This window comes from Protobothrops mucrosquamatus, unplaced genomic scaffold (genome assembly GCF_001527695.2).
Source record: "Protobothrops mucrosquamatus isolate PMUCROS unplaced genomic scaffold, P.Mucros_1.0 scaffold_69, whole genome shotgun sequence".
Classification (NCBI taxonomy): Eukaryota; Metazoa; Chordata; class Lepidosauria; order Squamata; family Viperidae; genus Protobothrops; species Protobothrops mucrosquamatus.
Window position 1 is genome coordinate 591,593 of NW_015386145.1, and position 13,555 is coordinate 605,147.

Here is a 13,555-nt window from a genome sequence, read left to right on the forward strand (position 1 = left end):
TCAAATGTCTCCTAAATGGATTAATTTAAATTACAGTGTAAACTGACATATTTTAAATGAATGTTATTACGATCCACAAAAACATTGTGCATTTCTGCTTTTCCTCCATTTTCTTTTACAATGAAGCAAGAAGCTAAGAATGAAGCTAATAACAGTCCTGGCCTGACTGTTTTCCATATGAAACCGTCTAGGGCCTCTATAAGTCAAACTATCTATGTCACTTGCAAGCAACCATATCAAGCACCAGCACAATACTACTTTCTTGATATGTTGTGAATTTTCTCATTTGTGAAGATCCAGATTGAATCCATCTGAAAAGTATATTCACTTCATAATTCAATTCAGGAATTTTTCTGATACTTTTGTTTTTAGCTATTGTCATATAGTATCTTAAGATCCTGGCTTGTAACACACTATTTTATGATGTGCTTTGCTGAAACAAATGCATCAATGGGCTGTCTATTAATTCCATGCAGTCTTGTTTTTCTTGTACTGTTGTTTCCATTTGATAAACACAGTTTGAACTTGCTAGAATTATCATTTCATTTTTGCCTTAGAGGATCAGTCATAAAAAGTCAAAAAAAATCATACATAAATCACAAAATCACAAACATTTCTAATGTTTGTTTTTCTTATTTACAAAGAGATATTTAAGAGATTATTGAAAAGACAATAAGGAATCCTCTTCTCCCTAATATTCATTATGCAATATTCAGATAAGTTCAAACATGTGTGATTTCATTTTAATTCAAATTTACCTGTCTGCAGTGAAAATTGTATAATAATATTTGTAGCATTTTTAATAATGCAAGCCAAACTATGATGTATCCTAAGGTAATATAATAGCCCAAAATAAAAGCACATCTGTCAGCTGAAAACCCCATGGAGAAAAATACAAATACACATATGCACATATTAGCTGGCCAGGAACGAACCTCACTGAAAAATTGTTACATTTATTGAGATGTTTTATAGTCTAAAATATATATTGTAATTGACTGAAATTGGGGTACAATTACATGGATCAATGGATTAAAATATATTTATTCTGTGTAAAATTTGCAATGAAAATATATATCTTATGTAGATACTAATAACTAATTCATGAATAAAGTTGAATAAAGAGGAAGATTTTCAGTTTGATGGAATCAATAATAGGATATTACATTAATTAATAAGCTACTTGAAATAAGGTAAGAATAGTGAAGAGAAAGATATCCTAAAATGTGCAAAGATTTTAGAGAAAATGGGGAAGGAAGGAAGGAAGGAAGGAAGGAAGGAAGGAAGGAAGGAAGGAAGGAAGGTAGGTAGGAAGGAAGGAAAGATCATTCTTCCAGTGCATTTCAAGAGCTGTAGTAAAAAAATTGGAATAGATAAAACTTAGTAATCAGAGAGCCCACAAGTATTGTTGAAATGAATTACAAGCTGTACACCTTCACAATATATTAAGTTAAAAGTCTATCATAACTAAAAGAAATAAAATCTCTTTTAAATATTACAGTGAAATAGTTTTAAATTTTTATTGAACCAATATATTGCATAATTTGCAATTTAGTCATAAGATGCAGAGTAAAAAAAGGGAAACTAACTTTTCTGAAGGTGTTCTTTTTCTAGTAATAGTATCTACTATAGCTATTATTTTTAAATATTGTTTTTAAACATATACATGTCAGCAAGGTATCCTTGAAATGAAATGTTTAAAAAAGTATTTTTAAAATTAGCAGGAAATTTAAGTACCATTTAGTGGAAAGTCAACTAAATGTAAAGAATCTAATCTAAAGGACCAAATGTAAAGTTATGCCACCATGGGATAAATTGGATACCAAAGTTCTGAAATACATGGGAACAGATTTCATTATAAAAGACAGTCAAAGAAATGTATGCTATACTTCCACACTGGGTGTATAGACAAAATACCAGAAATCATAATAGAGAGCACAAAAAAGGCAGGTCACTCAACAAAAAGAAAAGAAAAAGAAAGCATAAAGTAGATAAACACATATTTTATAAGCACAGGATTAGGTTAAAAGTTTCAGTATTTAATTAATTAGTTTAAGTAACTAAATGTACTATGTTGTTTTATGCAAAAAAAAACCTCAAATTCAGAAAGAGCCTCTTTTTTGAGAGCACGTTTTTTTTTTCTTTGTGTATCACAGCAATATTCCGTACTGTTTTCAACTGAATCTACACAATCTGTCCCCAAGAGAGATAACTTCTTTAGTTCGGTTATATATTTACTGATGTATATAATTCTTAAATGTATTTTTATATTTATATTGAAATACAATAAATATTTAAAAAGCAAATATTGGGATGCAAAGAAAGCAGATAAAAGGGAGGGGAGTTAATGCCAAAAAAAAAGAGACCATTAAATTAAAAAAGAAAAGAAAATCATAGTGAAAACAGAGAAAAATGGATTACATCCTTTCCTTCCCTTCCATTTGTATCTTCAGCCACAGCCATAGTTTATATATATTAACTTTATATCAAATATTAGCAATTGTTAGTTTTTATTTAAGTCCTAAAATTTCAAATGTCTTGCTTTGTGACTTATTGTATGTAAGGCAATGTTTCTTGCTTGAACTTACTTAAACCTCACTAATGGATATGTACTGTCAATTTTTCTATTGTGTTCTCCAATCTACCAGTATGATACTGCAGGCAAAACACATTTTGATCTGGATACAAAACTGTTCAGTTATTTCAATAAGGCAATATTCTAATGACATATATTTTTGTCTTGTTCAATTAGTTGTATTTACGATGTGAATTTGATCCCAGTTCCTCGTCTAACAAATTTCCAGTAATCTAATGTAACAAGTGACATAATGTAAGGTTAAGGGATATAATTCTGCCTCCTTTCAACACACATATACACATCATATTAGGCATCACAGCCACATTCTCTCAATATGACATCAAAGCAGGGCAAGGCAAAAGATTATTCTTGTTGTATTTTGCATTAGTCTATTGTTAAAAGGTTGTTAAGAAACTTCATTCAGTTTCAAAGACAGCATTTAGATTATTGGCAGGGTACATGTTAACTTAATTAATCTGAAATAATGAAACTGACTCCCAAACTATTTTTAACCCAATTCAAGGTTTTGTACTATAGTATCATCAAGGTTTATGGCTCTATGTAGCTGAAAGTTTCTTTTCTCTCATATTAATTTAAGTAAGAACATCTGGCCTGGGGGCTCTCAGGGGACTGGTGAAATCTTGAATTGGCTCCCTTGCTGATATAATCTCTTCTGTGTTTTATGCTTTTTTTAACTTTTTAATTTGACTCCTTTTGACATGTCTATTGTTTTTTATATATTTTGCTGTACGCCACCCAGAATCACTTCTTGTGAGATAGGTGGCCATAGAAGTTTGATAAACAAACAAACAAACAAACAAACAAACCAATCTTCCTTGGAGACTTTTGCCCAACTCATTCTGTCTTTGAAAAATAAGGTACGGATAAAGTGAGACAAACTGATTTCCCTTTAACATATTCCAATTCTGCAGTGCTTCCTTAGGGAGACTTTCACACTCAAGGATGTGTTTAGAGACTAAATTAAGGGTAATCCAGTGGGGAAAAAATATATTATTTCTGACCAAAACATTAGCATACGTTAGTTGATTATAATATCAAACAAAGTGTATGAATCAAGAACAGAATTAAATTTACTTTATGTTTACAATAGATAATTATTTAAAAACATGTGAAAACTGCTGTTGGCCCAAATGGCACAGCAATTCCTGCTTATTGATATTATAAATATACTGCAAGTCTAAAACTTACAACTGGCATCCATGTAAGCAATGTACTCTTCCACCCTTTCAACAAACTTGGCATAGCAAACTAATAATCTCCATAAGAATCTCAGTCAATACAGAGACATGAAAATTTGTTTTGAAAACTTCTGCAAATTGAAACACAATTCTTTTTTTTTCTGGCAACATTTTTTCTTAAGCTCTAGTATAACTTTCTCAAGTTTAAATCATTAGTTAACATGAAGCTCTACAGGTACTTCTTTCTATTTATTAAAGAATTTAACATTATCAGGGACCCATTCTGTATTATCATTCTAGTTTATCTATTTGAGAAGACTACAGTGCTTTTCCAATATGTTTACTTGTTTGAGAAAAATATTCTTGATTTAAATGAGACTCTGATTGACCCAATTCAACAACAGACGATATGTGAGTATGAGACTAATTGACCAACCTATCTTAGCATACATTTTGGGAAAGTCCCCCATTATTATTATTATTATTATTTATTTAACTTATATGCCGCCCTTCTCCCCATGGGACTCAGGGCGGCTCACAGCATATTAAAAACAATACAAAACATTTCCCCTGTAAAAGCCAATTAAAAACCAAATATTTATAGCTTCTCAGATAAAAGATCAAACGTTATAAAGAATCTGTACAACTTAAGCCTTTAGAATGTCTGAGCAAAAGTAATACCTGTCATTTTTAAAGCTGTAAAATGTTTTAGTGTTGGGTAAAGATTTTGAAGGTTCTGACTTACTTCTATTGAAGTGTACTTTTCAAACACATGCACATACAAAAACATACACCACATCTGAGAAACAGACCAACAGGAAGCATAAGACACTTGTTCATCTGTATTTCTGTGACTTTTCTCACTTGGTATTATTTGCAACTATACTTTCATGTTTTCCAGCAATGCCAAACCTAGTAAAGATCATATATTATTTTTATCAGGTTGATTACATATGTTCTCCAGTTTTTCTGCTTACTTATGATTAGTGTGGTTTTCACAAAGGCAGTGACACAATCCAGAGCAAGATATTCACACAAAAAATGTGTTTACTGTGAAACTTTGCCTTAGAACTTTGCTTTCTTTCACAGCTTTGATCCACATGACATCAATGGTCCAGCATTTTGCAAGTCTGCAAACCATTTAACAATATGAAAATCACTTTCACACTATTCAGCTACTGAAACAGATAGTATTTGCAAAAATATCCTTTGTATAAGTGAATAATTTTCTGAGGATGAGGGAAAGCTTCTTCAAAGCTCAAAGTACTTTATTTTGGTCATTGACTAGCCTGCTTTTTCACTTGTGTTCTCAGATCGCAAAAGCCTGGTTTCTTTCCCAATGTACAAAAGTCCCAATTTTGTAATTTTCTGAAGTGTTGGACTTCAGAAAATGAATAATGAACAATGAATATGGAAAATTTCATTACAGACTTTAACAAGTACATTGTTTAGTTCCCCAATATTCTCACACACAGGCATCCATGTGCCAATATATGCCAATAACCCTGCTGTTCTTTACTTCTCCCAGTAAGGTTTCCAAAAAAGCCTATAAGTACCAGCTAAATCCTGTCACTTAAAAAAAAAACTGATTAACTGTGCCAAAATTTACAAAAAGATGCTCCGAGTGACAACAAAAATAAGTAACACATTCCAATAAAGCAAACTAAGGACTTTTAAATATTATCACCTTCTACTTTTCCTCTCCCTGAAATTAAAATATCCATAGTCTCATGCATATAAGATAATAAGATAATTGGAGCTGTAAGTCATAAAGGTAGCAACTTTGTTCCTCTGGCTGTTAAAATATTCAGAACCAAGATGATTCCACTTTGGCTCTATGGCAAGCTTCGTACATTGGGAAAAGGGAGATAAAACTGCAAGAAATGCAAATTATTCCATAGTTTTTCTTCTAATTTTAGCTACGTTTCAAAAATAACCCTGGAGGAATGGAGTAACAACAGTGATATGAACCGGACTAAGCTGATTAATACGTATCTTTTTCTGATCACTTCTATGTCAGACGATTGAATATCTATGAACTTTTCAGGTGGAGACAAGAAACACAATGATTTGCCCCTCCAAGCATCCCATACAAGCCCTTTATTATTTCAATTTACTATCTACAAATAGACCCTCTACACAAGAATCAAAGTGCACTGATATTATACCACTTTTGTGATATGCCTTGTACATTCTGAGCTATACGAGTTAACTTTAAATACTTACTGATAAATATCTTTCCTCAACACAACTCTACTAAGAGGATTGTCAGCCTGAGGAGCCATTGATACAGAACCAACTTTAAGTACCAAAGTATCTTCCTTGTTTGTCTTATCTGCAATAAAAATGGAAGACAATCACCACACGTTATAAAAGTCAGTCATTAACAAAAGAACTTGAAGTGGATAAATATTATTTAAGATCACTTCTGAACAAAGGAAGTTTACTTGTGAAATCATTACTAACAAAATAATGCATTATTTATTGATACTAATTCGCATGGAAAGCCAGTTTTTACAGCCACGTTCATGCATTGTGCTAAGCCATAATGTGCTCTGATTGGTTTTGGCTTAAATCAAAATCTCAATCCAACCACTGGGTTTTGTAACCACATATTATAATTCAGTATAGCTGTTTGCAATCTAAGGCTTGTACACGCTGCACTGCATTAAATTGGGAGAAATGCTGCATCAGTCTAATATATAAAGAACTGGCTACATGTTTTAGTACAGCAATCAATCTACACCCTATATTTTGTAACTTTTAGCCTGTGAAGGATTTTATTATATTTTAGAAGCTGATATTGACATCTGATATATACATAAAGGCAAGCCCAGTGTTCTCTATGAGTCTATGTTTTGAGGATGTATGTAAGCTTTCAATTTCTCCATCTGTGGCCACCCAGTGAGTTATCCCAGACTTGTTTTGAAAGTTTGAAAGTTAAACTTTTAGCTACAAATGTTAAGTGTGGTAAGTGCTAAGTATTTTACTAAATAACATATTGCTTGATGTGGAAAGAACAAGCAAACTTCACATGCAGTTCAGAAGAATCAAGTAAATTTGCCTATGTGTGTGTGTATATATATATAAGTAAACTGACTTAAGTATACCACAGGAATGCACCCACAATGAATCAAACAACTAGAGGCCATAATTAACTATATGGACACACACATTAATGCAAAAGTCATGACATGGGTCAAACAAATCTATCAAATATTTATTTCACAGACAGCCATACTACTTTTTTTAAAAGAAAAAAATGTTATTTTCAGGAAAAAGATATTGTGCTATAAATCAGTGAAATGGTTTGTCTCTTTTATTACTGAAATGCACTAAAATAATTAAAGAAAAACTGCATTAAAGACATGATGCAATAAATTATTTGAGAAAACAAGATGCAGCAATTATTTATTATAGGCTGCCCAGAGCTAATGATGGAGTGGGCAAAGTATGTATTTATAAAAATATATTATAAAGAGTATATTTATAAAAATAAATATACAAATTTTAAAAATACCTTCTATGTTACATGGTCCTCCCTCCATTTTGGGGAAGAAAATTCTGATTACCCCAGTATTGATATAAATAAGTGGCAGGTTGCGAGATGTGAGAATATGGGACCTCATAGGCTGGCCTGGCGATTTTCTTTTCTCTTTTTGACTCTTTCGAAGATTCATTTGAAAAATACTTGCAATTGCATTGAGGAAAGGAAAGCAAAAAACAACATCAAATGCCTGAGCCGAAAGAAGAATCTCATGAAGAAAATGAGGAGAACTATCTGTAAAACTTTCAGATAATTTCTGCAAGGTTCTTCGTTCATTTCTTGAGATCAATTTGTGACGGACATTTTTTGTGACTGCTTTTGTGTAAGTCAAAGAGAGAAATCCATGCTGTTGATGAGAACCATCCAAAAGTTTTGCAGTTGCCTATGCCGAGAAACAGAAATACATAATATTTATAAAACTGTTTCTGATTTAATATTTTATTTTCTATTTCAAGTTCTCCACTTTTTTGGCAGCAGAATGTATTTCTGGGAATTTATGGGAAATAATAGATGCCCTTTCTCTTGGCAGACCTAACCAAAATTTGTTCATCCATAGAGGTGTTTTAAAATGCTTTTAACTCAACCCTGACAACTTTTAAGACATGCAAACGTAAAATCCCAGAATTTTGGGAGCTGACACATCTTAAAGTTGCCAAGGCTGAGAAACAAGATTTATCTTCAGATATAAAGTATGCTAGCTGATTGGTTCAGAGAAGCAGATGATGAGCCAAAGCAAACTTCAGGCTCCTGATCGCTTCTTTATTTTCTTTGCATTTGCGTACAAAGACAGCAAATATTTTTTCATTGTTAACTTTGATTAAACCGCAACTTCAGCTTAATCAACAATTAGGAAACAAGGATTCATTGTAATCATTTATTGTTTTCAAATCAGGATTTGAAATTATAGCCACCCAGAGTCACCTAGTGGGGGAGATGGGTGGCACAAAAATTTAATAAATAATAAATAAATAAATAAATAAATAAATAAATAAATAAATAATAGTACAATTCTTATGTTTGTTCATTGTGAACAGTTTTTGTTTTATCAATTAACTGAAAATCAAGAATGGATGCTTCAGACTCCATCCATCTGCATACTCTATGCACGTAAAGGATGCTAAGCCATAATTTTGCATCACATCCAAATGAGACCAATCCAGATGCATGTTGTGTTTGTATGTAGCCGCATTTCAATGTGTTTCAAAACTATGGCTTATACAGGTAGTCCTCACTTAATGACTCTCCTATTAAGCAACCATTCAAAGTTACAATGGTGTTGAAAAATTAACTCTACAAACAGTTCTCACTTTTACAACTGTCATAACATCCACATGGTCACATGATTGAGATCATCACAGGGTTCCATGATCATGGAAATGCCACTTGCACACTTTATTGCTGGTTTCCAACAAAGTCAATGGAGGAGCCAGCAGTAAAATCACAAGATGCTAATATTAATTACCTAATGACTGCAGATTATTTGCTTAATAATCACAGCAGATCATAAGCCCATTGTGGTCATAGGATGCCTGACTTAAGAACTGTGTTGCTTAATAATGGAGTTGCCAGTCCCAATTATGATCGTTAAGTGAGGACTACCTGTTATTTACTACTTCTATATTTGAAGAATTCCTTCCTTCCTTCCTTCCTTCCTTCCTTCCTTCCTTCCTTCCTTCCTTCCTTCCTTCCTTCTTATTAGGCTTACCATGATGGGAATAATATCTGAAACCTGGTTAAGATAGGAATTCTGTTACATGCATTGTAGTTTTTGTATATATACTGCATTTAACATTTTCTTTTTAATACTAACAAATTATTTTAAAATTTAATTATATTTCATTTTACATAATCTGAACAAATATTTTTTCATGGTTAAAGTGACAATGGCAAATGGTAAATATTAGTAAATTAGCTTAATTCGTGTTAGAACAAAATGATTGGAATAGGTATAAACAATAATTTTGCATGAACAATAATTGTGCATATTCCTGATGGATAATAATTAAAAACAGAACTTCCAGTAACACTTTTTAAAGCATAAATTTATTTTATTGGATATATTAGCCACCACTGCCCATTCACTTATTACTGTCCATAGAGAAAATCTCAACATGGTGAAAACCTTGGACCTTCTCACTTTCTTCTCAGAGCAGAAAGAAGGCAATGTGGGGTTGAGACTATACTGTGCTTATCTGATTGAGAAGTGTTCTGCTGCACATTAAAACAAATGTTCTCTAATAGAATCTTCTGTAGATTACTATTCATTTCCTCAGATATCTAGAGTATCTTCCTGATTTTGTTTATCAGATTTATAAAGCTGTCCACAAACTCTCTGGGTGGCTACAAGAATAAAAATAGTCTAAAAATAATAACCAAATAAATAGAAAGAGGGGCATCCAAGAGAGCAACAAATCTTCCAAATCTAACATACATAGCCCCATAAAAATCCTGCCACTCATTTAGCCCAAGGACTGGGGAACATATTTAAAAGACTGTTTTCACAAGGCCAGGATAAATGATTCTCTGAGGGATCCTGTTCCAGAGGTGAGACAATAAGATTAAAAAGTCCATTTAATGGGTACTGGTGATACTGTTTTTTAATAGGACACGGAACATACAAAATCTGTCCAGTTAAAGAAACTGCCAGAGACAGATGACTACATCAGTGGAAAAAAATGTTCTATATGCAATAAAATAAATATCTTGATTAATTCTCATGGAGTTACATCACAATCAAAATAGATCTTGAGTACATATATACAAACTAGATGAAGTGGGCTGTATTCCATGAAACCTTAAGCTATAAGAAGATGGTCAGTCTTTAAGATAACATAAAATACTTTTAAATTATTCTTTGTTGCAATAAACTTAAAGAACTACTCCTTGGGAAATTATATGAATTTTCAATAATGTGGTTAGGAAGATGAAAATAAAGAAAATCAGGTAATCGGATTTGTTATTTTTTCCATGCTCAAAATATAAAAAGTCTGTATGTGGAAGGTGGGATGTATATATGTGTGTCTTAGAATGCATTCTTTTGAGATTTCTCCATGGAAAGTAACAAGGGAATTAATATATAAGGCAGTCTTAAACATATTAATTTTTGCCAGGTATAAAAAAGATGGCATATACAAATAGCAGCTAGGATAATGAAACAAACCTTTTTTTAAAATTTTATCCTAGGGTGGCTTCCATTTCCTCCTATATCTACATACATTCCCTTTCTTCCATTGGTAACCCATTAAGCCTTGAATTCTAAAGTATGTTAAAGCTTGCTCTCACTCACAATCTTGGAAGATTTTAGTTACTTTGAACAAAAGTTAGCATTATCCTACTGTGGCTTTTGGGTTTTGGCAATGAGTTTGCAAAAAAAGTATCTCAAATATTTTAATAGGCACTCAGTAATTTTGCTAACAGTCGTGGAGCAGCAAAACACTTAACCTTATCCTGTAACTATTAACTTGTACAGCTGTAGCTTCTTAAATGGCCAAATACATGCATCATTCTTCACATAATTAAATTCAAATCCATAAGTTGTGAAGATAAATATTCTTCCTTTGCTACTCTAGCCAGCCTACTTTGCATGTGAAAACACTAGCCAGAATACCACTGGGAAAAAGAACATATTTTTTAAACATAAAAAACAAAAATGCGACTTTGACTAATGGGTTTTTGGATGAACAGCTTTTTGCCTTCACCATCACCTCTTTGAAATACTGTTTGTTAGTGGAAGTTCTGTAACATACATATTGCACTGATTTCTTACTCTTCCTTTCTTCGGTCTCTTCAATGACTTTCCCAGGACGAACGACTGGCCAGCTTGGTCATTACATGCAGACAAGTCGAACAGTCATGTCCTTTCCTTCTGTGGAGGTGTAAAGGGGTCTCTGGTTCTTAGAAGGGGTTTCGAACTCCACTATATTTATTTTTTCGTCTTTTTGTTTGTGATTCGGAATCCCCTTTTTCTCACAGGCATTAAGAAAATTAAGCCAAATTCTGAAGTTTGAGTTTTCCTTGTGAGTCCTTCAGTTCCAATATTGCAGACAAATGATTTTTAAAAAAGAGAAATCATGAAATTGAAAAAGATGTCACTGTTTCATTATTTGGAAGCAACAGCTCAGCAGAACAGCAACAACAACAAAAATCAGGGTTCAAAGTAGAACAGAGCTATTCAGGGATAATGTCACTTGATTTGCTTTTCAATTATGAACAAAAGAAGTTTTATTAAAATGGAAGGAGATGGATTAAAAGAGCTACAGACCCTGGAAAGAAACAAAATTCAACAGATTTTTCCCATCCACCTATTGCAAGAGCAAATTAACCTCAAGATGACATACATCATAATTCTTGCAATCATTCTTCTTGTAATGAAAATAAAGTCATATTTAGATTTTAGGGTAATTATTTGGTTAAATGTATTATTCCACTACATAAAAAGCTCACCACAAGCTTTTCTTTGCATTGTAGAAATATCCCTTCAAATTGTCCAGATTGCCAGCCTTCTCCTGGTCTGGAAAACATAATGTTCACCTTATCTATTCTAAGTAGCTGTTCAGAATTCAAACATTTCAACTACATAAAAACATATACATTTTATTTAGTCATTCATTGGTTGATTCAATTTCTATAACTAAAAAAAATGCACAAAGAATTCTAGGCATTAATCAGGAGGAAAAAAGCTTCAACATAATCATAAATAACAATGCATAACAAAAATGAAAATAAATACATTTTAAAGTACATGCAGCTATCATTCAATTTTACAAGCTGGCCTACCTATACAGGTAGTCCTCAACTTACAATCACAATTGAGCCCACAACTGATAAGCAAGACAGTTGTTAAGTGACTTTTACCCCATGTTACAATCTTTCTTGCCACAGTTGTTAAGTGAATCACTGCAGTTGTTAAGTTAGTAATACAGTTGTTAAGTGAATCTGGCTTCCCCATTGACTTTGCTTGTCAGAAGGTCACAAAAGGTGATCACATGAACCTGGAACACTGCAACCGACATAAACATGAAGCCAGTGGCCACATGAATTTTGACCATGTGACCATGGGGATGCTGCAACAGTATGAAAAACAGTCACAGGTCACTTTTTTCAATGGTGTAACTTTGAACGGTCACTAAATGAATGGTTGAGGATTACCTGTATAACTGCACTAATATTAAAACAATTATATAAGGTTAATTTCAACATTATTTGTTTGTTTGTTTCATTGGATAAATAAACTGCCTCAATTCAAATGTTGTAGGTGATATATAAAATAAGTCAAAATTACAGAAAAGAATAATATGGAGAGAAAAAAAATGAAACAATAACCAGCAATATTTGGTACAACTTATTCTAAAGGACTTTCAAAGAAGCCAGGTATTAATAGATTTCCAGAAGTTTGTGGGACCAGGCCATTCTTAAAATGCCCATCTTTGTACCTCTTCTTTTGTACTGCACGACAGGAGGGAGTCATTAGTCAATATTATTCATGCACTTCAGGCAAGCAGTTGTTAGTTGGGATAGGTGGTCACTAAACTAGTGAGACTTCAATTCATGGAATGAGTTATTGGTGATGAACAACACCTTGAATTACATTTGGAACAAGCCAGCAACTATTCCAGCTCCCACAGCAGTATCATGGTTATCCTATGGGCAAAGGGCAGGTACATCTTCCACCAGCAGAAGTTTCCAGGTTGACTTCAAGTGCAACATCAGATAGAGCACATTTCAGAAAGCCAATCAAGATTTGCATAGCTTCTTTTCAGTATTTAACATCCTACAAACTTTACAAAATTCTGGGAGAAATGTAAAAGAAATGTCTAATGTCTACAATGTAGACATATGTAAAAAAAAGGCATCTGAGAAGAAAGTAAACTATATAAATGAGCCTTTAACAGAGGAAGAAATCCCTCTCTTACGGATCTTACTGGTAAGACAAATTGATGATAGGAGAGCGGATGCTCAAATAATCATCTCTTAAATCTATGACTAATAGAATGGAAACAATCACAAAGTCTGGGACATCTCTCAGTATGCATTCCTGGAGCATAATTTCAGAGGAAAAATATAGTAGCCTAATAGTGGATAAAAAAAATTCATAGGGAGAGCTTGGAGAGAGGGGGGAAGAAAAGCAGGAGGAAACTAAAGTTATTTCAACTACAATTACTCCAGGTCCAAAAACAATGTCCATATCGTATACTGTATAAGGAAGCAATTTGGGAAAATATATATAATGCT

The 13,555-nt window shown here is 32.8% G+C and overlaps 1 protein-coding gene across 1 annotated transcript in view; it reads right to left on the bottom strand.

Moving 5' to 3' along the window:
* The window catches only part of VPS13B (vacuolar protein sorting 13 homolog B), a 310,137-nt gene that overhangs the window by 162,359 nt on the left and 134,223 nt on the right, over positions 1-13,555 (bottom strand). The window contains exons 28-31 of the mRNA XM_015813428.1: positions 11,768-11,834; positions 7,298-7,706; positions 6,489-6,491; positions 6,004-6,112 (exon numbers count right to left, since the gene is read on the bottom strand). Of these exons, the coding sequence (XP_015668914.1) occupies positions 6,004-6,112; positions 6,489-6,491; positions 7,298-7,706; positions 11,768-11,834 (588 nt within the window). The remainder of the gene's footprint in view (positions 1-6,003; positions 6,113-6,488; positions 6,492-7,297; positions 7,707-11,767; positions 11,835-13,555) is intronic.